General features: G+C 42.1%; 2 protein-coding genes across 2 annotated transcripts; one reads left to right on the top strand and one right to left on the bottom strand.

Annotated features, from left to right (window-relative positions):
• Positions 1 to 1003: 1003 nt before the first annotated feature.
• Positions 1004 to 10619, top strand: mfn1b (mitofusin 1b). Its single transcript, XM_068743180.1, has 18 exons — positions 1004 to 1108; positions 1370 to 1527; positions 1679 to 1814; positions 2269 to 2431; positions 2759 to 2883; positions 3025 to 3133; positions 3322 to 3429; positions 3713 to 3866; positions 4334 to 4401; positions 5548 to 5669; positions 5921 to 6047; positions 6391 to 6495; positions 6638 to 6740; positions 7483 to 7709; positions 7797 to 7967; positions 8085 to 8281; positions 8473 to 8607; positions 9466 to 10619. The coding sequence occupies exons 2-18, from the start codon at positions 1380 to 1382 to the stop codon at positions 9533 to 9535; spliced, it is 2268 nt and encodes a 755-aa protein (XP_068599281.1). The 5' UTR covers positions 1004 to 1108; positions 1370 to 1379; the 3' UTR covers positions 9536 to 10619.
• Positions 10620 to 14912: 4293 nt separating this feature from the next.
• On the bottom strand, positions 14913 to 21344 carry LOC137899894 (guanine nucleotide-binding protein subunit beta-4). The gene is made up of 9 exons (XM_068743946.1): positions 21261 to 21344; positions 20881 to 20919; positions 20298 to 20404; positions 18567 to 18630; positions 18008 to 18170; positions 17470 to 17536; positions 16903 to 17104; positions 15815 to 16031; positions 14913 to 15352 (listed from the first exon to the last, which is right to left on the bottom strand). Exons 1-9 carry the CDS (start codon positions 21315 to 21317, stop codon positions 15246 to 15248), a joined length of 1023 nt encoding a protein of 340 aa, XP_068600047.1. The 5' UTR covers positions 21318 to 21344; the 3' UTR covers positions 14913 to 15245.
• Positions 21345 to 23103: the final 1759 nt, after the last annotated feature.

Genomic DNA, 23103 nt, shown 5'->3' with positions numbered 1-23103 from the left:
TCATCTTAATTCCCCATCATAAATCTGCACGATACCATAAAAAAAAAACAGCAAGAAAAGAGAAACAAAGAAAATCCTTTTAAAGTTTCTAACGTAATAAATAGTTTCCAAATATGCCAAAGCCGAACCAGAAGCTGGAGGTCCTGCTGGAGGTATTTCAGTGTGTGCTGCTCTGAATGATGGCAGTTTGTCACAGTGGCTGAGGTCACACCTGATCGTACACTCGTGGAGGCGTTTCCTCTCTGGTTCACAGCCTGCAGCTCTGAACAAAAGTTATTGTGGGCTTGTCACAGAACCACTCACATTTGGGACTGACTTCCCTTAAAGCCCAGGAGGGAGTGCTAGTATTCATTCTGTCTGATGTTTATTCAAAATACATAATATGTAAAGTCATTTTTCTGAGGCGTCTCAAGACTTAATGCAAATCTCTTTCATTTCATTTACACAATGCTAACATGTGATAGAATCCATGTGTGTGTGGATTGTTTACAGGGGCCCACTATAGGTGGAAATGCAATTTCATCATGTGTGTGTGAGTATGTGTGTGTGTGTGTGTGTGGACTGTACTGTATTTGCATGCTCAAAGATGAATGGTAATTAGTCTTGATAAATGTACTACTTTGAATATATTATCTTGTACCTGGCCTGGAAATTAAGAACTGTTAATCCTGAAAATGTAATTTCAGGATTTTTTAGACTTTTAATCAATGGAATCCATAAAGCCGATGGTGGATTTCTATCACCACAAGTTCCCTCCTGTACCAGTGAGCATCCTGGGAGTGGATTTTGAGATGGTGAAACCTCAAAAAGAACCTTTTCAATGGCAAAATGTGTGACTTTGAAGACAAACATGGAGAGGAGCAGGAAACAGTGAACTCAAACCGCGGTCAAATCTTGGCTCTTAATTTGAAATTCTTTACTGACGTCATCTATTTCCGTTTTACAGCTAACTTGATACGTGCTATCGCGAGAGGACACAAACAGAAGGTTTGCCGACTTAGAGCTGGGGGCCGTTCAGCGAGGAAACAGTTTGTTCCTACCGTCTCTACGGATCGGCCTTGTCCGTGTTATGAGAAGACGACGCTGGCGGCTGTCGGTTAGAATCGCGGTAAGAGAAGCACCGCCGGTTAGCTGCTGTGTGGCTAACGTTGCTTCATCTGTTAGCTTGTTTGTTTACCCATCCAGATGTTCGTAGTAACTCCCCCGGAACGTCAAAGACACGCAACTATCTCCATCTAAGCTGTTGTTATCTAGATATTTGCTTTTATTGTCACGTTTCATGCCGTGAATTGTTCGATGTCGCTGCTAACTTGTGTCTATTACACGTGTTAAAGCGGGGGGTTTGACCTTTTGACCCCTCTGTGTGTAGATCCAGCACCATGGCTGCAGCTCCTCCACTCGTCCGATCAGATTCAGCTCGGGGGGAGTTTTCCCCTCTGAAACACTTTGTCGTTGCAAAAAAGAAGATCGGCGATGTGTTTGAGCAACTTCTGAACTACGTCAAAGAGACCTCGGAGTTCGTAGAAGGTGAACTCTCTGTCTATCACACGTTATTTCATTGGAAATCGATCAAGGCATCAGTTTTACATAACTTAGAGCGACTCTTTTCATTTCTGGAAAGGAACTTGTATCTTTAAAGTCTTGTTCATCACGTGGCCTCTGCTTCCCCCTCACACAGAAACCATCAGGAATAAAGCTTTGGATAATATTACGACTCTGGATCAGAAGTTGGAGATTCAAGCATATGCTGAAAAACTTGCTATCATCAAGGAGGTGTTGGTACGCAGACACATGAAAGTGGCCTTTTTTGGCAGGTAAAAACAGCAGTACAAATACCACAGTACTTTCATTTTGTAAAGCTTGTTTCTTTTATGTTTTTTTCAAAAATGATTGTTAAATTGCGCGGGGATGTTGTAAACAAGCTTGTCCTTTCACCTACCATTCACTTGTAATGACTGTAATCAATGATGTCGTTCACCACCTCCATTTATTTACCGGTATAGTTGTTTCTCCAGTTTGTGCAGCGGAGTTGAAACAGACGTTATTTAAACCGTGGTCTGTTTGCACTGATGCAACGGAAAAGGCATTAAATGAAAACACACCGAGATGATGTGTTGGGAAAAGATCTCCTATGATTGATTCAGGACTGACTCATCTTCCATATTAAGATAAATTGACATTTAGGACTCAACATTTGTCTGCTAGTATTTAAAAACTTGGGTATCTTATTTTTTTCCACATTAAACAACATTTTTCTTTTGTTTTTAGGACTAGCAATGGCAAAAGCACAGTGGTCAATGCCATGTTGAGGGACCGTGTGTTGCCCAGTGGGATTGGCCACACAACAAATTGCTTCTTGAGTGTAGAAGGAACTGATGAGGACAAGGCTTACCTCAAGACGGAGGGTTCTGATGAGGAGAAGAGCATCAAGGTATGTGAACCTCAATTTGCAGGGAAGGTTCGGTCAAATGTCTTTACACGGGACCTTTACAAACAAATCTGAATAAATTAACCGATCTGATTGACTGATGCACTGAAAAACATATTTCCAAATTTGAAAGGCATTGTTGCAGTTCCCCACATTCCTCTGTTGACTGATTGTAGTTCACCTGTAAGGACAGTCAGAATGGGCTGGTGACGAGATTGTTTCTGTTGCTGTGCTAATGATGGCTGCTGAACGTTCGTGCCCTACAGGGAAGTTATTTTCTTTACATAAATGACCGCATTTCCACCGCGTCTGTTTGTGTCTCCTCTGCAGACCGTAAACCAGCTGGCTCACGCTCTCCACATGGATCAGAGTCTGGATGCTGGCTGTCTGGTCCGTGTGTTTTGGCCAAAAGCCAGGTGTGCTCTTCTCCGAGATGACCTGGTGCTTGTCGACAGGTAACGGGATCTCTTGCATCCAACTCCTCTCTTGGGACCGGCATGCAAATATCATTCTTGTAGTTCCAGGACAACAAAAAGTGTGATTTTTACACCAAGCTGTCAAGAACTTGAGCTTCTGACCCACCTTTTGCTCCATAGCCCGGGGACAGACGTCACGTCACAACTGGACAGCTGGATCGACAAGTTTTGCTTGGATGCTGATGTCTTTGTGCTGGTGGCCAACTCTGAATCCACACTCATGAACACGGTATTGATTCTGAGACTCATGTCTGGCCAATATCCTGTGGAATTTACATTATATGGTGGCAGTTATGGTTGTTAACCTGCGTGTGGCATTATACTAAAGATGATTATTATGATAATTGTTTTCTTTTACTTATATATATTTTTAAGAGCAAACACCCTAAACATCTTGCTTCACTTTTTTTAATCTAGGAAAAACAGTTTTTCCACAAAGTGAACGAACGCCTCTCTAAACCCAACATCTTCATCCTCAACAACCGCTGGGACGCCTCCGCAAATGAACCAGAGTACATGGAGGACGTGAGTCAAGCCAGACATTGTATTCTGTTTGAGCCCACCCTTCCTTTATTTTTCTGCAAAGATCAAACAAGTCGTCAACTTGAACAAGCAAAATGATCTTCATGTCTTCACCACGACGACGAAGTGAAAAATAACGTGTTAGGATTCGGTTTTGACAAAGCGCGATGTGTTGGAGTGATGACAATGCGAATAGTAATTTTATCATTTTTCGATATCATTTATTTGTTTATTTTTACTTACTACAATAAAAAGCTCAAGAATGCGAGGCGTCTCTTGTCTCCAGGTGAGGAAGCAGCACACTGACCGCTGTGTGAACTTCCTGGCAGAGGAGCTGAAGGTTGTGGATCGAGATCAGGCGCCCAACCACATCTTCTTCGTCTCTGCCAAAGAGGTGCTGAACTCGCGCATGCAGCGTGCACAGGGCATGCCTGAAGCAGGTGAGGCTTCACATCACAGGAGGCCTGGGGTCCCTAACTATTGTCATGGAATGTAAACACAAGAGTTACATTTTTTATGGGTTTTTTACATATGGAACTTTTTCTATTCTCATTTTTTTTAATACTTATGTTTAGCAGTTGGTAGCGCTAAACCGCGTTCATGTTTGAAATTATTAACCACATAGAAAAAGTGTTGTTGTTTTTTTTTGCACGCCTGCTAATGCACATTGATTAGTAAGTGGATGCGCTGTGTAAACATAAATCTAACAGAACAGGAAGGGTTAATTTGCTAGTCCTTTTTGGGACGTCCTGGTGAAACATGCGTTTATGTTCACCAGGTGAGAGATTCAGCCGAGTGAAATCCTTGGTTTCAGTTTGATGCAAGCATCGTGTTTCAAACAAGTTGTGACAAGAAAATATGAGGAAATTTGTGTACAGTATATCAAATTTATGCTCGCATCTAACAGGCGGAGCACTGGCTGAGGGCTTCCAGGAGAGACTGAAGGAGTTCCAGAGCTTTGAGAGGAGGTTTGAGGTGTGTGTGTGTGTGTGTGTGTGTGTGTGTGTGCACATGTGGGTCAGTCCTCTCGCTTTCATCCAATATTTTGAATCCCGACATGTATTTCATTTCTGAATTCAAAGCTTTTTACCATTTAAATGATTTCGTTATTGTTGAATTGTAAAATGGTTTGAATTGAGAAATGACCGCAGGACAACGTCGTCTCCCGACTGAGCAATCGACCTTTACCGTTTTGGCTTCCTACCAGCCTAGCGGCGGGCACCTGGTGGCCCGTGGGCCCCCCTAGAACTGTACGATCTCTGTGCTGGTTTCCCATCAACCTGCGTCTTCATTGCTGAAGTCTAGATTCACTTTGGCGAGGAAATCCATTTGTTTTCATTCAGCCTTGATTTCTTCATTTAGATTTCAGTTTTTTTGTTTTGTTTTTTTGAGCATCAGTTTGATATTTTCTATAACAGGAATATGATTCTTCTTATCTATCAACTAAAATGACTTGGTCTGTAAATTATAACTATATTCCATTACACATTACACTGTTAGAATTCACTGAGATACTGAGTTTAGCTTCAGCTGAGTTACGGCTGGGCTGTTTAATGATCATATTTGACGTTGGAAGCTCTTCTAACAGCTGCGATGTGTTTGTCTTTGCTGTTTTAAAGTTGAAGTGTAGTTTAAAGCTCACCGACGCACAATTAGAATCAGGCGGTTTGTAGATTTCCCTCATTGAGCATTTTCATTTACTTTACTTCTGTTTCTGATTTGAATAAATTTACTGTCAGGCTTCCTGAAATAAACTGTAGAAATCTGAAGCACTGGCATTAGGAAATGTTCCGTTGGCGTTAGTCGTGATTTGCACCATTAGAAAGTTGTCGCTGAGATCACAACACATCTTTCACATCCATTCTTGATTTGATCGTTTTGCCGTGGCGCCACCAACCAACCCATTACTGTGACTTTTCAACATGTGGGCTCTGGACACGAGATGCACTTCCTGCTGCTGTCGTTTTCACGCCTGGGTTTCTAATGATTTGTTTCTCCTAAGTTAAAGTAGCAGCAGGTGTCCATCTTGTGTGTGTCCCCCCCCACCACCCCGGTCGCATGCGCCCGATCCAGAGCTGCCCTCGTTTCTGTCACAGTAACTGGTGTGTTGTGGCCTCGCAGGAGTGTATCTCGCAGTCAGCAGTGAAAACTAAGTTTGAGCAGCACACTATCAGGGCCAAGCAGATCACAGAAAAAGTCAAGAGCATCATGGATGCCATCAACATCAAGGCAGCGGAGAAGAGGTGAGGATTCCTTTGTTACGCTCTTCTTTTGTTAGCGGGGGGTTTGTTCTGGAGGTTAAACTTAAACTTCCAGGGCCTGGAAATTTAACTCATTGGCTACTTTTTCAAGTGAAGCGATAGATTCTATAACTCCTCGAGTCTTTCTGCGACGTTCACTTCGATTCTCTTCAGGATCTCGACTCTACTGTGAAATCGTTCGGCTGCCAATTTGTATGTGTGAATTTCGTAACCGTTGGCGGGTCGGGCCTCAGGGTTGCAGCGCTGGAGGACCGAGAAGATCAGACGGACAGGCTGGAGTTTGTCAGAAAACAACTCGGCTTGCTGATCGACGATATCAAGGAGAAGATCAAGGCCATCAGCGCGGACGTTGCATCAAAGGTAACCGCTAGAAGAACGAGTAAATGTCCAGTTGAAGTTTGTTTAGTTTTTTATCCGCACTTCAATCACAGCTCCAACTGCTCCAATTAAAGGCCACATATAGCAATTGTTTTCTTTCATTACATTGATTGGGTTTCATCAGCATTTTTGTTTGCGAGTCCAATCTGATCTACTCAGGTGGCTTTAAATGTAATGAATCTAATTATGATAGAGGACTGTAGAAATACGTTTTTTTTTTTAAAAGTCAAATTCTGACATGTTGCTTGATCTGAAGGAGTCCTTCCTTTTTCCTGGACCGATGTTCTGTAGCCGACTGACTGTGGGTTGGGTTTCGTCCATCCAGGTGTCCAGCGCCATGGGAGAGGAGATTTGCCGTCTCCATGTAATCGTTGACGAGTTCCACGCCGACTTCCACCCCTCACCACACGTCCTCAAGATCTACAAATCTGTAAGTAGTCATCCGAATTTCACAGATGAGTTCCTTGCGATCACGGCTTCCTTTGGCATGATCCGGGACGCACTGTGAGAGTTGCAGAAGGAGACCGGAGTCTGGCCGTGCTCATTGAGTGATTCCTGTTCGGTTTACGCAGGAGCTACTCGCTCACGTGGAGGAAGGAATGGGCAAAAACCTGGCCTTCCGTTGCTCCAATGCTGTTGACGCTTCTGTCCAGACCTCTCAGAGATACATGACAGGTACTTAAACTGCTTGTGTAAGGGTTTCAAAGCGTGATCAAAATATTGTATAAGGTCAAGTCGTCCCAGCGGATTATATGTGACTGATGATCTATGTCAGAATGTAACATATTTAACTTCTAATAATCAAAGACTCTTGGATTCAAAGCTTGCTCGAAGGGTTCAGTAATTCTGTTGTCATGAAACATGACCTCAGGTCCACATTTGTAGTCGAGTTATTTCCTTCTCTCTGGGTTGTTAAACTGTTGAACCCTGTTGGCGACTCTATGGGCTGCAGCACTGCGCTATATTAAGCCCCCTCGTTCACTGCCATCGCTCCATTACGAATGCATCACTGGGTCAGGCATGAACACAAGCTGTGCCCAATGACAGTTGTTCAAAAGGTGTTAACGTGCCCTCGGAAAAGGCTTCAGGTGCTGCCGTGACCGTTATTCCCCTTCGATAAAGGACAGAGGACAATTCAAACCTCTTTTCTTTACAAATTGCAATAAATATCCACCTTGTTTCTGTCATGCTGTTAATGTTTTCCCATCTGGTGCCCCAAAAATAATTATTTTCTGTCCAGTGCAGGTAAATTAAAATGGTTCATTTTAAATGGCAGCTCCCCAAAGCTTTGAACATATTTCCTCTGTGCACGACGACAGGCTTAGAGTCCAAACTCTCAGGCAAATGATTCCACGACACGAGTCCTGTCTCTACCATTGTCATAATTCAGATTCTCCCTCTATTCTCTAATCCCCAGAGAGCATGCTTCCTTTGCTTCCCTCTGCGGCCCAGAACCAAGTCCACATGCTAGTGCCCAGCAGAAAGTTTGACCTGAGTTATGACCTAAACTGCGCCACAATTTGCAGCGACTTCCAGGAGAATATTGACTTTCAGTTTTCTTTGGGATGGACGGCATTAGTCCACCGCTTCCTTGGATCTGTCAATGCACAGCGAGCGCTCCAACTGATGGATCAGAAGTTCCAGGTACTGGCCGAAAAGACTGCCAACAGATTGTGATCCTTTAATGCCCGTAGTATATAAATGTATAACTTTGTTACTCAGGCATGTCAGCCAGCACTGCCTCCTTCCACGACACCGTCTTCAGGACCCTGCTCCACTGTAGCCCCGGCCAACCACAAGACGGCGGTCCTGACCCAGGAGGAACTGATGGTGGCCATGGCAACCAACATGGCATCCCTCACCTCCCGTACATCAATGAGCGTAATCATCGTTGGAGGAGTGGTGTGTATATTTTCCACAGCAGTTCATCGATGTTGCTGAATTAGTTCTTTTCTTTTTTTGCGTGAGCGGTTGGTCTAACGGTGAAGGTGCTGATCAAGCTACGGTTTATTTCCTCAGGTGTATAAAGCAGTTGGCTGGAGGCTCATTGCCCTGTCAGCCTCGCTGTATGGCCTGCTGTACCTCTACGAGAAATTAACCTGGACTACGAAGGCAAAGGAGCGCACTCTGAAGCGCCAGTTCGTGGATTACGCCACAGAGAAGCTGCAGCTCATCGTCAGCTTTACGAGTGCAAACTGCAGCCATCAGGTCCAGCAGTAAGTTCATTTCAAAGTGTGTGACACGCTTTCTTTATAAAAACGTTTTGGGATACATAAATTAAGATGGCGACTGGTCCAAGATGTTTTCTGGCAGCTCCTCCAGTCTGACAAGTACATGAAACAATTATTGTATGACCTCTGCTAAGGAGGTCGTTTTCACCTGTCTACATTGATTTGTCGGTCACCAGGGAGATGGCCACGACCTTTGCTCGGCTCTGTCAGCAGGTGGACCAGACGCAGAAAGCGCTGGAGGCTGAAATCTACCAACTGACAGCTAAAATAGATCAACTAGAGACCATCCAGAGCAACTCCAAGAGCCTGCGGTCAGTCTCTGTCCTGTTGTTAGAGGCAGCATGAGGGAGGGGCGGTGATGCTGGGGAAAGATTGGAAACCATACATTTTAAGATTATATAAAAGATACTACAGGGACTGCAAAAATAGAAATAACTAGAAAAGCACAGAGTACAGACCTCCGCTGAGCAGCTCATTCCCCTCATAACTAGATTTACACCACCCACATGATGATTTGGATCATCACCAAAAGATTCTAAATTATTGTTGGTGTCTTTTATACGGCAACCATGAAAAGAAAAAATCAATCATTTTTGAATCTGTAAATTAGTTTTTCAATGTACATATTTTACTGACTATTCCGGATCTAATCCAGATGAAATTCAGTGGTGAGATCGAGGCCCCCACCCTACTCGACTGTGTCAAACTCCATAAACATTGGCCAATAATCAACCGAGATATTGAGGAACAAATTCCGAAGCATCATTGACTGCAATGTTCACGAAAATTCCAAAGCGATCCAGAATCCTGATCCTATTTTGAATCGTCACCAAAATGTAATCATCTGTTCCTGGTAACATTCCCTGAAAATGTCATCCATATCCATCCAGAACTTTGAGTTATCTTGTTAACGGACGGACAGACAGGCAAACGCAGATAACTTAACCTCCGCCTCTGCGGCGGTGTTGAGAATTTGAATGTCAACATCCAGCTTCCATTCAATCAAGAGTATTACCGCGAGAGATTTTGTCACGACTGGGACGTCTTAATTCCCATTTGGCCGGAAGGCAGCTGTTCACTCGTGATATACACAAACTGCTTAATGTTCTGAGTTTAGGCATCCACAGAGACGAAAGAGCGCTGAGAATGTGGTTTTGTTTCCTCTGCAGACATAAAGCGACAGCGCTGGAGAAACAGTTGGAGGCGTTCACATACCAGTATCTTCAGCCTCAACAGTGATTCACTCCCCAGCTGGATTCTTGTTGAGCCCATGAGTCCTGCTGCAGGCGCCACCTCACTGTGCCTGGTCTTCATCACCTAAACTGCACCCCCAGTGTCTGTGTAGAGAAGCGCTGAAGGGAGGATGCAGCCTGGCCCAAACAAGAGTTCCTCTGCAGATATTTTGTTAGTCGATGAAATGCTAGCCATTTCCAGGACAAGGTTAACCCAAATCTGCAGTCCCTCGTCTTTGAGCGGTTACTTATATATTTCTTGATTTTGTAGTTTGTGGACTAATTTGGTTTTCCAAACAGAAACGAATCTGTAGCTTCACCCGGTGGGGGGAGGAGCATGAAGACCCAGGCAGTATTTTCCTCTCCTCCTCCATCCAGCCATGTGCTAGAGAAACTGTAAAACACAAATGGTCTTGTGTGTCGACACCACAGGAAGAGATGTGATCAGGGTTGGTGTGAAGGCTAAAACTTGGGTGCTACATTTTGACTCTCACTAACTTTGCATTAACTGTGAATATGCTTTTTGGAAACATGAGATTTGTGTGCAGGACTGCATGTGTACTTGTCCAGGCAATTGATTAGCAACAGAAAATAAATATTAAGAACCTTGTTTTTTCCTCATTTTTAGGATCCAGTCAGTGCAGATTCTCAAAGAAAAACAGGAAAATCATGTTTAACTAAAGCATCTATTTTCTTAAACTATGATGTAAATCATATTTTATGTTTTATTTAGCCATAATGTATCATAACATTCTCAACATGTACAACTGTCAGTGTTTTGAGATGCCTCCACATTTGCCAGGTTGAATTGAATCTCCAATTTAAAATGGCTATTTTCCCATTATCCAAAAGATTTTGAATGTAAACGTTTAAACTTAGTTTTCTGTGGTCAGAAGAAGTCAGCTCCACAGGGACCTTTGAAGTTCCAAAGCATCCAAGTATTAACCAACATTCCCGGCCACTTCTCAGATTTCTTGTTTTATAGCTTCACATCCCACCTCTGAAAATAATTTGTCAAGCCACCCACTCTTACACAGCTTTTGGGTTTAAAAGTAGAACTTTTTTTTAACTGTTTCCGTCAAATAAAGTTCACTGTGAAAAGTTGTCTTATTTTACATCGAGCAAACTGATCAGCTTTTGAGTTTTGTTCTGTTTTTTTATGGCAAATTACTAAATTTTGCACTGATGTGCTCAGACTAACCTTTAAAGACAAAACTCCTGGAGGTCAACTATGCTTCAGATGTCCTAATCATGAGCTGCGTGACTTGGACGCTTCAATAGGTTCCATATAATTCTGTTCCGTTTCCTTCGATGTGGACAGAAACCCCAGCCCAACATTTCAATGACAGTACACGGCACCGCTCACACTTTATTCAGGCTTCTTAAAGGAGGATGCAGGGAGGTGTTTTCTTGGTTAGAAGCTTTTTCTTTTATTATTGATTACATTAACTCATGGCAACATATTGGTATCACCAAGCCACTGTACAAATACAAAAAAAAAGGTTTGGTGTGAAAAGAAAGACTATAAAAATTATTCAATAACAAGTGATTATAATTCCACACAATAGCACTGTAAGAGTTATCATGGCACCAAGTCCCTGGTATTAACTGGCTTAAAATAAAAACATCAGCACAATAAGCTTGAGTGTCAAAGGGCAGTGCATTATTCCACAATGGTGCTCTTGATCACGTGACATTAAAGTGGCAAATTCTTTTATCCTGTATAGTTTTATCAGAAGCTTAAAACAACTTCTCCAGTACAAATACTAAATCAAAGTCATGGTAATACAGGCCTTCAAATACTGCCTGGACTTGAGACTTTGTCCACATCGGTTTGATTTCTGATAGTTTTACTTCAGACAATACTGTAAATGCACAGAGTAAGCCAAATGACAGAGAAATACACCAGTTGTGAGATTTAAAGAATAAACCGGAGACTTCAGGTAAAAACAGCAGTAATGCAAGTTAAACAAAGTCAAGCACCTTTTTTGATTTGCGATTCTACTGCACTATTTAGATGAGTGAACTGCACAGGCACATTAAGTGTTCCTATTCCAGGTTCCAGCTGCAAATACTGCTGAATAAGAACAGAGGAAATGGTTGCGTGCTGAATATCACGGTCAGAAATAGTCCCCTTTTCAGCTGATAAGGGCTTTGGGTGTTTGTTTTAAATTACAAACTTCTAATTGAATTAAAGGATGTTGACATTTGGGAAATTTTCTTTTTTTACCTTCTGTAAGTGGGTTAACCAATACCTTAGTTGCCACCTATCTTTGGGCAAAAATAGCAGTAAATGGTATGCCAGCGCTCTCAAATGGGACTAATCCATTCTCATCTGAAACATTTCTCAAATATACAAAACTAAATACTAGTTAGTTTTTTTTATCTGAAACAAACTTGGGCCCAAAATACCATTAATTTAGAAATATTTCAGGGCTACAAGTAATGTAACTTCAGCTATAAACATCCATTTGTTTGACATTTTGGGTGTAAAATGAGATACTGCGACTTTAAATCGATGGATACAGAGTAGACTGGCAGTGGCACTTGAGTCAAGTGGAAAAAATGTGTTCTGTCACATTGATTAGATTTCAGTTCACAGCTCAGGGTCTGCGGATAACATTGGCACAAAATGAGGAAGTAACACTTAATATGTTATCCACATACATCAGTATACCCCCCCACCCCCCCCACCAACACTGATATGCAATACATATCACATCCCACACACTTCAAAATTAGTCTCAGGCTAAAAATTATAGTTGTTATTTTTAACTTTATCTCAAGATTAATTCATCAATGCAAAGCCAGGTAGAAGCAGCTAAAACATTGAAGAAAGAAAAGGTCACCAGAATCACAGTATGCCAGATAGGTTTTCATTGGCCGCTGATTGAAGCTAAATATATACTACAAACAGTACGGTGATAGTAGAAAGCAGAATTGTATAAAAGTGATGTAAAACCCTGGCTTTAAGAAGCCGTATGGAGTTGCATGTCATGGTAGTTCCTCTCAGCGTGCTTTTTAGTGTTCACTAGTAGACTGTGCTTCTATCTAGAAAACAAATGAACCTTTGTCTGATCAGTGTAAAAAGGAATCATAAAACATTACTGTAGGCAACGCATCACCTTCTATTATGAATGGCATTATAAGGCAAAATTTAGGATAGTGCCACATCTCACAGAACTATAAACCCTTCTTTGTCCAGCTTATGTAGGTCAAATGATTAGAGACAGGCACCTGAGACGGCTGATGGATAGGTCCAACTCACATACATTACGTGTGTTATATTTTACTTAGGCATTTAGAGTGACCAAAATAAAGCAAGATGCATGATGAAATACTTAGAGATAACCAACCACCATTGGTACATAAATCACATGTGCTCGATGTTTTGGATTTGTACTACAGCTGGAGTGCATTTCTAGCTCTAACTGTACATTTGTCTACAAAGTGTAATTTCCTTACAAGCAAACTATTTAAGAATTCCTAACATTAATGGTGATCAAAAAGAAATAAAATCAGTGAAACATTTTTGAATCCCCCGCACGCCCCCCTTCCTTTCTACAGGCTCATAATGGAATTGTGATTTTGGAGTGACCAACACGAGTTCAGTTCAGGTCACACCTCACCGACGAAGGATTTCTTGAACCTTCAATTAGAAGAGGGACAAAAAAGGCTAAGAATGACAAGGCCAGTTCTGACAGAGGTTGCTTTTCGTTACCTCCTACATCCTCGGGGGCCACCGTGTTGCTGTTCTTTGTAGCCCAGTAATATTCTGACACAACCATTCTACCACTTTGTCCATGTGGGTCTCATCACCCCAAAAAGACCTCAGCTCAAGGAGAAGTCTCTCCATGATGCTCACCATCAGCCTCACTAGTCAAGAGCAACTCGAGATGCTCATCTTGACTCTAAAGAAAACGCAACGCAACAGGCCTCAGATGGGGGCGTTATGGTGCAAAAACCCCACTTAGGATCATTTCTAAGTAATTGATCATATCTCACAGCTCTTGATGTGCATGTGGTCTTCAGATATTCAGGATCCGATGACACAATACATCCGAAAAGAGGCGAAGGCAGATAAAGTAGTTTTTTTTCCCATATTGAGCCTACTATGAACCAATTTCTATCTAGAGCTTTAGCACAATCGAAAAAAAAAATTCTAGCATTCCCGCCTATCACTGCTGCAGCAGTGTGGTTTTATATATACAGTCATCCCTCGTTATATCGCTGTTCACTTTCCAGATTCGCTGCATCACAGATAAGACAGTGTGTATTCATATCTCACGGAGTTTCCGCTATATTGTAGGATTCTGTGGTATGTAAAAACGTCTCCTGGAAGCATTTCCTAGCCCAAGAAAAATTAAACAGTAAAAAAGATAGTAAAAGAAATAACAAATACGGTATTGCAACATATATAATACAGTACTGGTACGGTACTGTGCATATTGAACGAGATCTGCGTTCGGAAAATACAAACCCGCACCTACGCGAGATTGTGAACGGCGTGCTCTTTGCCTCGCTCATCCAGTTAGCGTCAGCGTGCGAGTCGTTCGCTTTGTCGACTTTGCGTTTGTGTTTTTGTGTGAAAGTTTAATTACTAACGTTTTGAAACTACACTACTGTTACTGTCACAGAATACAAAAGTGACTGTAGGCGTGTGGGAGAAGGTAATACAGTGGTGGGCGGGTCCATAATGGTAAAAATACATGTAAAATAATCAAATAAATATGGTGCCACTACCATCACGGGGGTCCTGGATCGTAACGCCCGCAATAAACGAGGGATGACTGTATATAAATTATATATTTTTAAAACCCAACGTAGTCATCATTCACATTAGCACAAGTGTTTGTTTTTTTTGTCGTTTTTAAATACAGTATGCCTGAATTATTCCCACTGCCTGTAACTATAATACAGACCAACACAGAAAAAGTGAGCTTTGCTGGGCCAAATTATAACTTTGGGGTTTTCTCATTGTATGCACTTATTTGCTGGACAAGTTGCTTCGACTGAATCAGCAAGAACCAGAATTTTTCCAACTCAAATAAGACGTTTGGTGAAATTATGCAGCATTGCTGTCTCCAACTTGTCTCTCACTCAATCTGGTCTTCAATGCAGATACAACAAGTCCTTCTGACATTATGCTGTGAATATATCTATATATACACACACACACACACACACACTTGAAGCAAAACATGAAAGCCCCCCCACCCCAAAAAACAAAACAAAAACCCCAGGGGTGAGAAATGAACAAAAAAAATATATACATAAACATTATATATGCATATATGATGCATATATACACACATAATGCTATACATATATACTGTCATCATATATACATTTACATATTACACACCAACACTCTTCTTGCTTGTTGTTAGTCATGGTCACACACACTCTATCACCTACTAGAAAACTGGTAAAAAGGCCGAAATCTTCCTTTATCTTTCTCAAAATGCATCTTTTTTCCTGATTTTCACTTTAGTACTCTTATTTTTGTTTTTGTAATAGCGGGGCAAAAAAAAAAAAAAAGAAAGTATTTGTATTGTAGAAAGTGTCGGTACTTTCTCACAGGCCAGCAGAGTGGAGGATTGTGGGTGACGGAGTGGACGCCGCAGGTCCAGGCCAGCGGTTGGGTTGGGATATGTAAAGTGAGGATACAGGAAGGACAGTGGCAGGCAGTGATCGAGTACAGCAGGAAGTTGGGTTTAGTTCCAGATTCGGAGAAAACTGTCCCAGGAGCCGGTGGCCACGGCCATGCCGTCTTCAGTCACCCCCAGGCAGCTTACCCTGTTGTCGTGGCCCGCCAGTACACCTGGAGGTCAAACAGTCATCCATTTCTAAACAGAATGTCTTTTCATATTTATTCTAGGGTTCAACTTATTTTACCCTCGACCTTAAAGGTCATGTTTTCACCTGCATCCATTGATTTGCTAGCCCGTCAAATGGATTAGGCAAAAAGTACTGAATGGATTTCCAGCAGGAGGACAGGTCTTGGGCCAGAATAGCTCAAATGTCACGTCAAATGTTTTTTAACTGGATCATTTAAGGGGTTGGTACTTATTAGTGTGTGAAGTTTTGTCCAGATCCAAATATCTGGCTGCACCAATGTTTGCATACGGTTTGGGACTATTTGTTTTTGGAGACGGTTTGATTGAAATAAACGGGACTGTTAGGCGGAGATGCGCTCAGAGTCATCCTAGTTTGCACCTAAACAGGCACCTAAACAGACACCTAAAACCAACAAAAAATGGAATTAATCAACGTTGTCTCTTACCTGCACGCTCGCCTTTCAGAGTGTCCCAGACGTTGCAGTTGAAGTCATCGTAGCCAGCCAGGAGCAGTCGCCCACTCTTGGAGAAAGCCACTGAGGTGATGCCGCAGATTATGTTGTCATGGCTGTACATCATCAGCTCCTGGTCAGCACGCAGGTCAAACAGCCTGCAGGTGGCATCATCAGAGCCTGTTCCAAAGGCATTCCCATTGGGGAAAAACTACAGGATTAAAAGGAGAAATGAGCTAATGAAAGAGCTGAAGGGGATTGATCCTCTCAGAGCCTCATGTACATGCATCGCATTTTTAAATGACTGGTTCTTCTGCATTTCCATGATCTGCAACAGATGAACGCTGCCGTCATCAAACGCAGGACTGACATGCCTTTCTACCTCAAAATACGACAACACGGCTTTAACCCACTCATTTCGGTGAGCTGGGAAGAAACCCTGGCACAAGAAGAGTTTCAAACAAGACAGCAATGGCAGGTGAGAGAGAGGGATGGGGGGAGAAAGAGAACGAGACATGTTTCTTTTTGTGTGTTCAGTTCAGTTCAGTTCAGTTCAGTTCAGAGCTTTATTGTCCCACAATGGGAAATTTGCTTTGCAGCAGAGGTCACAACAACAACAATAATACCACAGGACGACATGGAACATGTAAAGTAAAACAACAATAAAAACAACCTTAAAAAAATAAAAAATAAATCTGTCCTATCTCTGGGATGGAGGCCCTAATGAATAAAGTGCTGCTGAGCAGTGCAGACAAGTGAAGGTTAGTGCAGGTTAAGAACATTTATTGCACTTGGGACAAACAAAAATTTAAATCTATTGCTCTTTATCCTGGGGAGCTTGTATCTCCGCCCAGAGCGTAGGAGAGCAAACTCCTCCAAGAGAGGGTGATCCGAGGTGGACAGAATCGACCGTGCCTTCCGCAACACCTGCCGGTCAAAGATTTCAGGGGGGGTATGCTAGCTAGAGAATCGTGATTTCAATCCTAAGCAAAACAAATCCAACTCACATCTTTTCCAGAATAGTGCAGCCCAACTTTGAGTCCGCCTATACATGGTGGTGTGTTATTAACTCGACTACTCACGGTGACGGCGTTGATATCGGACACGTGTCCGGTGAAGGACTGCCTGCACATGCCATCGCGAATGTCCCACAGTTTGGAGGTGGCGTCGCAGGCTCCTGACACAAAGGTCTTGTAGTCCGGGCTTAGAGACAGGCTCATTACGTCTCCTGTGTGGCCAGTGAAGGTGGTAGCTTGTTGGCCTGTCTCTATGTCCCACAATGCACTGCAAGAAAGGAATTGGCCAATGCTTTCCTATAAATGTTCACTTTACAGCGCTAGAATTTTTCCTGATTTAATGTCACAATTCAGGATCCATTATTAATTTTCTTTATCCATGACTGATTACCGGTAAGCCTGATCTACCATGACATCTCACACAGTATAAGAGCAAATAAACAGCTGGCACAGACCTAAGGGTTTCTGATGAATCCACAAGTTTTCAAAAGCAGCAACATTAAAGTCAGATATTTAAAACTAACAGGATGAATACTGGAGGGAAACCAGAACTCTTTGGTCACATGATACAAATATTTATACAACGTGACAAGCATGATTCTTCAAAATGTACAGGTGTGACCCATTGCTCACCAGGTGGTGTCTCCAGAGCTCGTCAGTATCTGGTTGTCATCCAGGAAACGACAGCAGGACAAGTAGCCTGGAGATAAACATAGTTTACACATCAGATAAGAAAAGCTCTGCCATGTCGGCTGTGCAAATCCTCTTAACCGGGAGCAACAACCATGTAGCCTTTCAGATAAGTCCCACTTAATTTTTGTGGCAGACCCCATGATCTATCCATTGATTAATGGACTGATTCTGCAGGATGTATAGATTGGTCGAAGACATCCTGTTCATCCAATACAGTAGTCTTTGGGCAGACGAGACTCATGACTCTTTGTAAATAAAGATAAGTGTTTGGCCCCAAGAAACGCACAGTGAATAAGCTGTGGAAAACACGCCTGGAATGTAAAACTTTATTAAAGGAATACTATGTGTGTCAGATGATTCACATCAGGCATGTGATGCACCCAGACAAGGATATAACAGTGTCAATGTCAAATTTCATTTTCACAGAAATGAGCAAGTGATATATTTAGAATGAACTCTTGGTGGGCCGTTTGCCTACCAGTGTGTCCTGGAAGCTCTCTGGTGACACGCACGTTGCCCTCTCGGGTCTTCAAGCTGTAAATGGAGCAGATGTTGTCCAGGCCTCCGCAGGCCACATAGTTCCCGGAGGGAGCGTAAGCGCATGTCATCACCCAGGAAGAGCGCAGCGGGATTGCGTGCATCTGATAACAAAGTCATTTCTTCATAATTATAATAAGAAATAATGACATTGAAGTTAATTTAGGTCAAACATTTTAAAGAACAGTTATTGTTTTTGAACTAGTGCAAGAGGACCGAGTGAGATCGTCTGGGGTGATTCGTTTCTCCCTTTTGGATGTCAAAGCAATTTTATGACAAGTCACCCTGCAGGTGAAATTCCCTCGGAACATTTTATTACTATTAATAAATTAATAATAATAATAAAAACTATTATATAGTGATTGTGCAACCTTGTAATTTTGTCCAATCACTACAAAGTATTTGCAACTTTCATCCATTTTCTCTTGTATTCTTCGAGTTTCCCTAATCATTGGTCTGTAGACATTGAACTTTCTAATAGTAATTATTAATCATCTCACCTTGTTTGTTGTGTAGCTGTCCCAGATGATTAGCTTTCCATCTTGTGAAGCACTGACAAGTAACCTGGAAACAGCAGCATCAAACAAGGCACTAAAACACTGCAGGGGGGGGGGGGGGGGATTCCACATAATTTGAAGCACATGCACTTGAATCATTAAAAGCAGACAACTGCGCTATACTGTCTGAATGAATATAAGGAGCTCTGGGAAATGGAATTCAGCGTGACTTCCCTACTCCTATTCCCATTTCATTCTTCTCCCCCTCCTGCTCGAGGTCCCCTGATTCGGGGAAGCCACTTTTAATGTTCCACTTCATCTAATATTCACTACCCCAGTCATCTTAAATTCCCGACTGCCAGTTACGAAAGCAGTAGAACGAAGCTGAGATGGGACAGCAGGAAAAAAAGAGAAGAGGGTAAAGCAGAAAAAGGAAGTCAATAGTGAGGGTTCTAAGACGCAGGAACAGCTTGGAGCCCCCTCTTCTCCCATCCTGACTGGGGCTTCCATCTCTCCAGGGGCAGGAAAGAATTTGTCATAATTAAGCTACAATCAACAGGAGAGTTGTCATGTTGAAATGTCGGTGGTTGTATACAAAACGTCACCAAGACGTTTATAGGCGCCGATTCCTATAAAGATACAAAATTCAACTATAAATATGTAGAACATTAAATCTTCACGGATTTTCCATTTTTGAGTGCTTACGATTACAACACATATTGAAAGCTTTAATTCTGGGAGAAAACCCACGAATCAACAGTTTTAGGTCATTCTGGACACAGAAACGCAACAAATCCATTTTTAAATCAGTCATCTGAAAAACTATTCTAAATTGAGATCTTATGGAATATCAAAAAAAGGAACTGCCCATCCGTTTCTGTGCCCAGTGAATATTCTTGCTGCATTGACAGTGAGGCTGTAAAATAGTAATAGCACAGTACAAAATAAGGTGTCAGTAGTGAGTGTTACATAATAATGGTGGTATTAGTCATATTAGTAGAAGAGCAGTGGTAGTGCAAATAGTAGTACAAATAGTAGTACTCGTAGAATAGCCCCACACCTGGGACTGCCGTCACTGCCCAAGTGCATTGCATTGGGAGACAGATGGACAGAGAGAAAGACAGAGAGAAAGACAGTGACACAGACGGACTGAAACGAGGGAAATACACTGTTAAAGAGGAATTCATGCCGCTGTGATTGCCCAACTTTATATTTGTAATGAAATATTATATTTATAATTGTCTAATATCCAAGAAAGCATTATTTAGATGATAATGTTGTAAGAATTTAGGATTTCATGCCAATTGAGGAAAAGCTTAAGAAAATGCATTGAAATAAAACTAAGTAACTGTGATGGCAAGAAAAGAGTCTCAAATATGGGGATTATTAGAATCTCTTTGTGCAATTTAAGATGCTAGCAATTGTAGTGTATTAGAATCTTTCATCATCATCTTTACGGGACCCCAGGAAGACTACCAACCACTCTGTGGGATACTAATAAAGATCTGTGCCTCTAATATAGACCACCTAATCATTCATGTGACGTACAGCATATATGACTTTGCTCCAGTGTTTCCAGGGGGGAAAAAACACCAAACAAAAAATTGAAGATAGATTGAAGGGGGCATTTAGATCACACAATCACTATTCAAATTTTCTGTCTGGCACAAAACATGCAGAATTTATTTCCTCTCCTGCTCCTAACTAAGCGTGTTGTCTATACAACTAAACAACCTGGAATCGCTCCCCCAGTGCATTGCATAGATCTTGGCCAGGTGGCCCCTGAGAGTGCGCCGTGTCCGCATCTGTATCCGGCCCACTGAGTCCAGACCAGCTGTGATCTGCCAAAACACAGGAAGGAGAGTTAGCAGTGACACTTGAGGCCAACACAATCACCTATCGCCACAAACACTCATCTCTGGACAGTGGAATCCAGCCGAAACATTGAACAAAGGACAAGGCTGAATAACAGCAGTATATATATATTGATGTATAATTTTTGTGGACTGTGTGTTTGTACATACTTGGAGACAGAAACCCAGCTAGACAAGTTGATATTTTGATTAGTTGCATAACTAAACCTAGCCAGCCGACATTCGCGAAAACTCAAATTTAAACAGGAATAATTGATCACTTTCATAAATGTTCACATGTGGCAAAAACTATGATAGATAGTAGATAGATAAAATGGAATAGATTATATTAGAAATTGCTCATTTCTTGTAGAAAAATAACTTTTTTTTCCACTTCACACTATTAGTGCTATAATTTATACAACAAGTAAATACACCACTGCAGTATTCTTCGTGTGTCTTACCTGTGACAGGGTGGAGTCACTGCAGGCTTTCCTGGCATCCTGTAACACCAGAAAAACCTTAAATCATAATGCAGTCAAGCTCAACACAACACTTTCAAATAATTTAACAGACACAAACCCAAAAACAAACTACCCGAGTCCAAATTCTTGCTTTATCATACATTTACTGCAAATGGCAGGTACCGAATATCTCATCACAGCAACAACAAACATTTAATTTCCAAAACCTGCACAATGATGTACGAAGCCGACAGAAAAGTTATATTCAGCATGTGTCACTCAAAAACGGAGTCACAGCATCTAGTGATCACAAACTCGCACGTGTGTAATCGACAGACGCACGTGCAAAACACAGACACGCACACAAAATGTTGCCATACCCGGATCTGATTGCGCAGTTGATCGGCTTCCTGCCGCAACTGTTCCAGCTCGCTCATTGTCCCTCTTCAGTGCTCAGACCACACCCCGCTCCAAATATCAACTGGGCTGGGAAAACACACGTGCCTGCACACACACTTACACACTCACACTCACGAACACACGTGCAAAAGCTCTTTATCAGCTGACACCTGCAAGGGAGACAGTGAGACAAAAAAATACTATAAGTATACTAAACAGACAATTAAGGATGGGAACTTCCATCCAACAAATTCTGATATCAGTATGGGTTCAGACCAAAGGAGGGTGCTACAAAGGCTGGGGATGGGTAAGGACCTGGGGGGGTGGCCCGGCTCTTCAAATACCCCCAGTATGCTTCAAAACGCTATGGGAGCCATGGTCTGACCTTTCCTGATGCAATCAGCCTTTTGTGTTGCTTCATTCGACCGTTTGTTCATGTGGCTGCCTGCGTCTCTTTTGCAATTTGGGCAGATCTGTATGGGTTTATCATGAAATGTCCCAATGCGAAGGAGAATTTAGGAATTTATCCTATTCTATGCATTATATGAGCATTTGTGTGTCTGGATTCCAGTGTGTCAGACTGTGCATCTGTTTGCATGTTTACCTTGGGGAGCATGAATGTGGGTCACGAAGCACTTAGACACTCCTCAGACATGTTTGCTCCCCCACCCCGCATCACAGTCTGCGGTCTAGAAGCCTAACCTTCCAAGATTAAAATTTCAGTTGCATTTTCTATAATTCAACATTTAAGCGAAGTCCAGCTCTTTCTCTTCACAGGAAATCATGTTAATGTAAAGAAAAGGAAGTTTGTACAGCGATTTACATTCACTGCCAAATGACACCCAATCATTATAATAAATGCATATTAAACTAGTATTTTATGAGATGATGTGTCCACTTGGTATTGGGCATCATGCCTCTGTGCTGTTAACATAGGAGAGGATGCTTTGGACTAATTATCCTGAGGCCATGTCTAAGCCAAAGAGACCTCCAACACTAATGAGGCATGAGGCATCAAGGAAATCAGGGAAATGGTTGAAATGCCTTCAGCTGCCCAGAAGAGACCATTCCCTCCTCCAGCTGACGCAATCCCTGAAGACAGGCTCTCAGCTGCGCTCAAATGTGATGTGGCACTGCTCTGTGCTCCATTATGGCGTCTGCCTCCGAAGTCTACAGCGTCACAAGCATCTCGTGGATTATCAAACTGCACAATATGCCTTGTACACTCTGCTAGACATATACTTTATGTATGTTGTAGTAAAAATACTACAACATACAGAAGGAGTTACGAACAGACAAGTACTCCAACATATAAATTTAAATGGCTATTCCGCCATTAATATACTTTTTACTTTGCATTTTAACAGTTCATTGTAATGCATGATTAAAATTAATTTTGTTGTCAATGTGAATCTGAACACAAGTACAAATAAACTTCTATTTTTTTTCCCCTTTCTCAAATAAAAATAATCTCCTCTTCAATTCTGCATTTATTGTACGTTCCTTAATTTGTACTAAAAACCGCACCAAGGTCTCATTTAAAATAATTTTCATATTTTCTGCTGAAAATGTTACATCAACGCCTGATCTTTCCCTCAGTCACTGTGAACCGAGTGCCCATACTGGAGGTCGGGGGTCAACTGTAAAATCAGGGAACCGGATCACATTTGGCATGTCAGGGTGAAACCTGGATGCAACAGGGCAGGCCCACCAGGCGTAAACTTGTTCGGATTGCACACTGGCTATTCAAAATGTGGGGAATGGAGGAAACACACTGAGATTCCAGTAAGGTAGCGGCCACATTTCTCCCTTCCACTCAGGAAA

Source organism: Brachionichthys hirsutus, chromosome 9 (assembly GCF_040956055.1).
Source record: "Brachionichthys hirsutus isolate HB-005 chromosome 9, CSIRO-AGI_Bhir_v1, whole genome shotgun sequence".
In the NCBI taxonomy this organism is placed as follows: domain Eukaryota; kingdom Metazoa; phylum Chordata; class Actinopteri; order Lophiiformes; family Brachionichthyidae; genus Brachionichthys; species Brachionichthys hirsutus.
Note: the sequence above shows the minus strand (reverse complement) of the source record. Positions and strands in the feature narration are given on the sequence as shown.

What these genes read in the sequence shown, in the direction of transcription:
- LOC137899894 (XM_068743946.1), bottom strand. Translation starts at nt 21,317, where the DNA reads ATGAGCGAGCTGGAACAGTTGCGGCAGGAAGCCGATCAACTGCGCAAT. An exon ending in ACAGCTACACAACAAACAAG is followed by an intron (nt 18,171 to 18,566) that starts GTGAGATGATTA and finishes CTTTGTTATCAG; the next exon opens with ATGCACGCAATCCCGCTGCG. An exon ending in CCGATATCAACGCCGTCACC is followed by an intron (nt 16,032 to 16,902) that starts GTGAGTAGTCGA and finishes TTAATCCTGTAG; the next exon opens with TTTTTCCCCAATGGGAATGC.
- mfn1b (XM_068743180.1), top strand. Translation starts at nt 1,380, where the DNA reads ATGGCTGCAGCTCCTCCACTCGTCCGATCAGATTCAGCTCGGGGGGAG. An exon ending in GACCTGGTGCTTGTCGACAG is followed by an intron (nt 2,884 to 3,024) that starts GTAACGGGATCT and finishes TTTGCTCCATAG; the next exon opens with CCCGGGGACAGACGTCACGT. An exon ending in TGCAGCCATCAGGTCCAGCA is followed by an intron (nt 8,282 to 8,472) that starts GTAAGTTCATTT and finishes GTCGGTCACCAG; the next exon opens with GGAGATGGCCACGACCTTTG.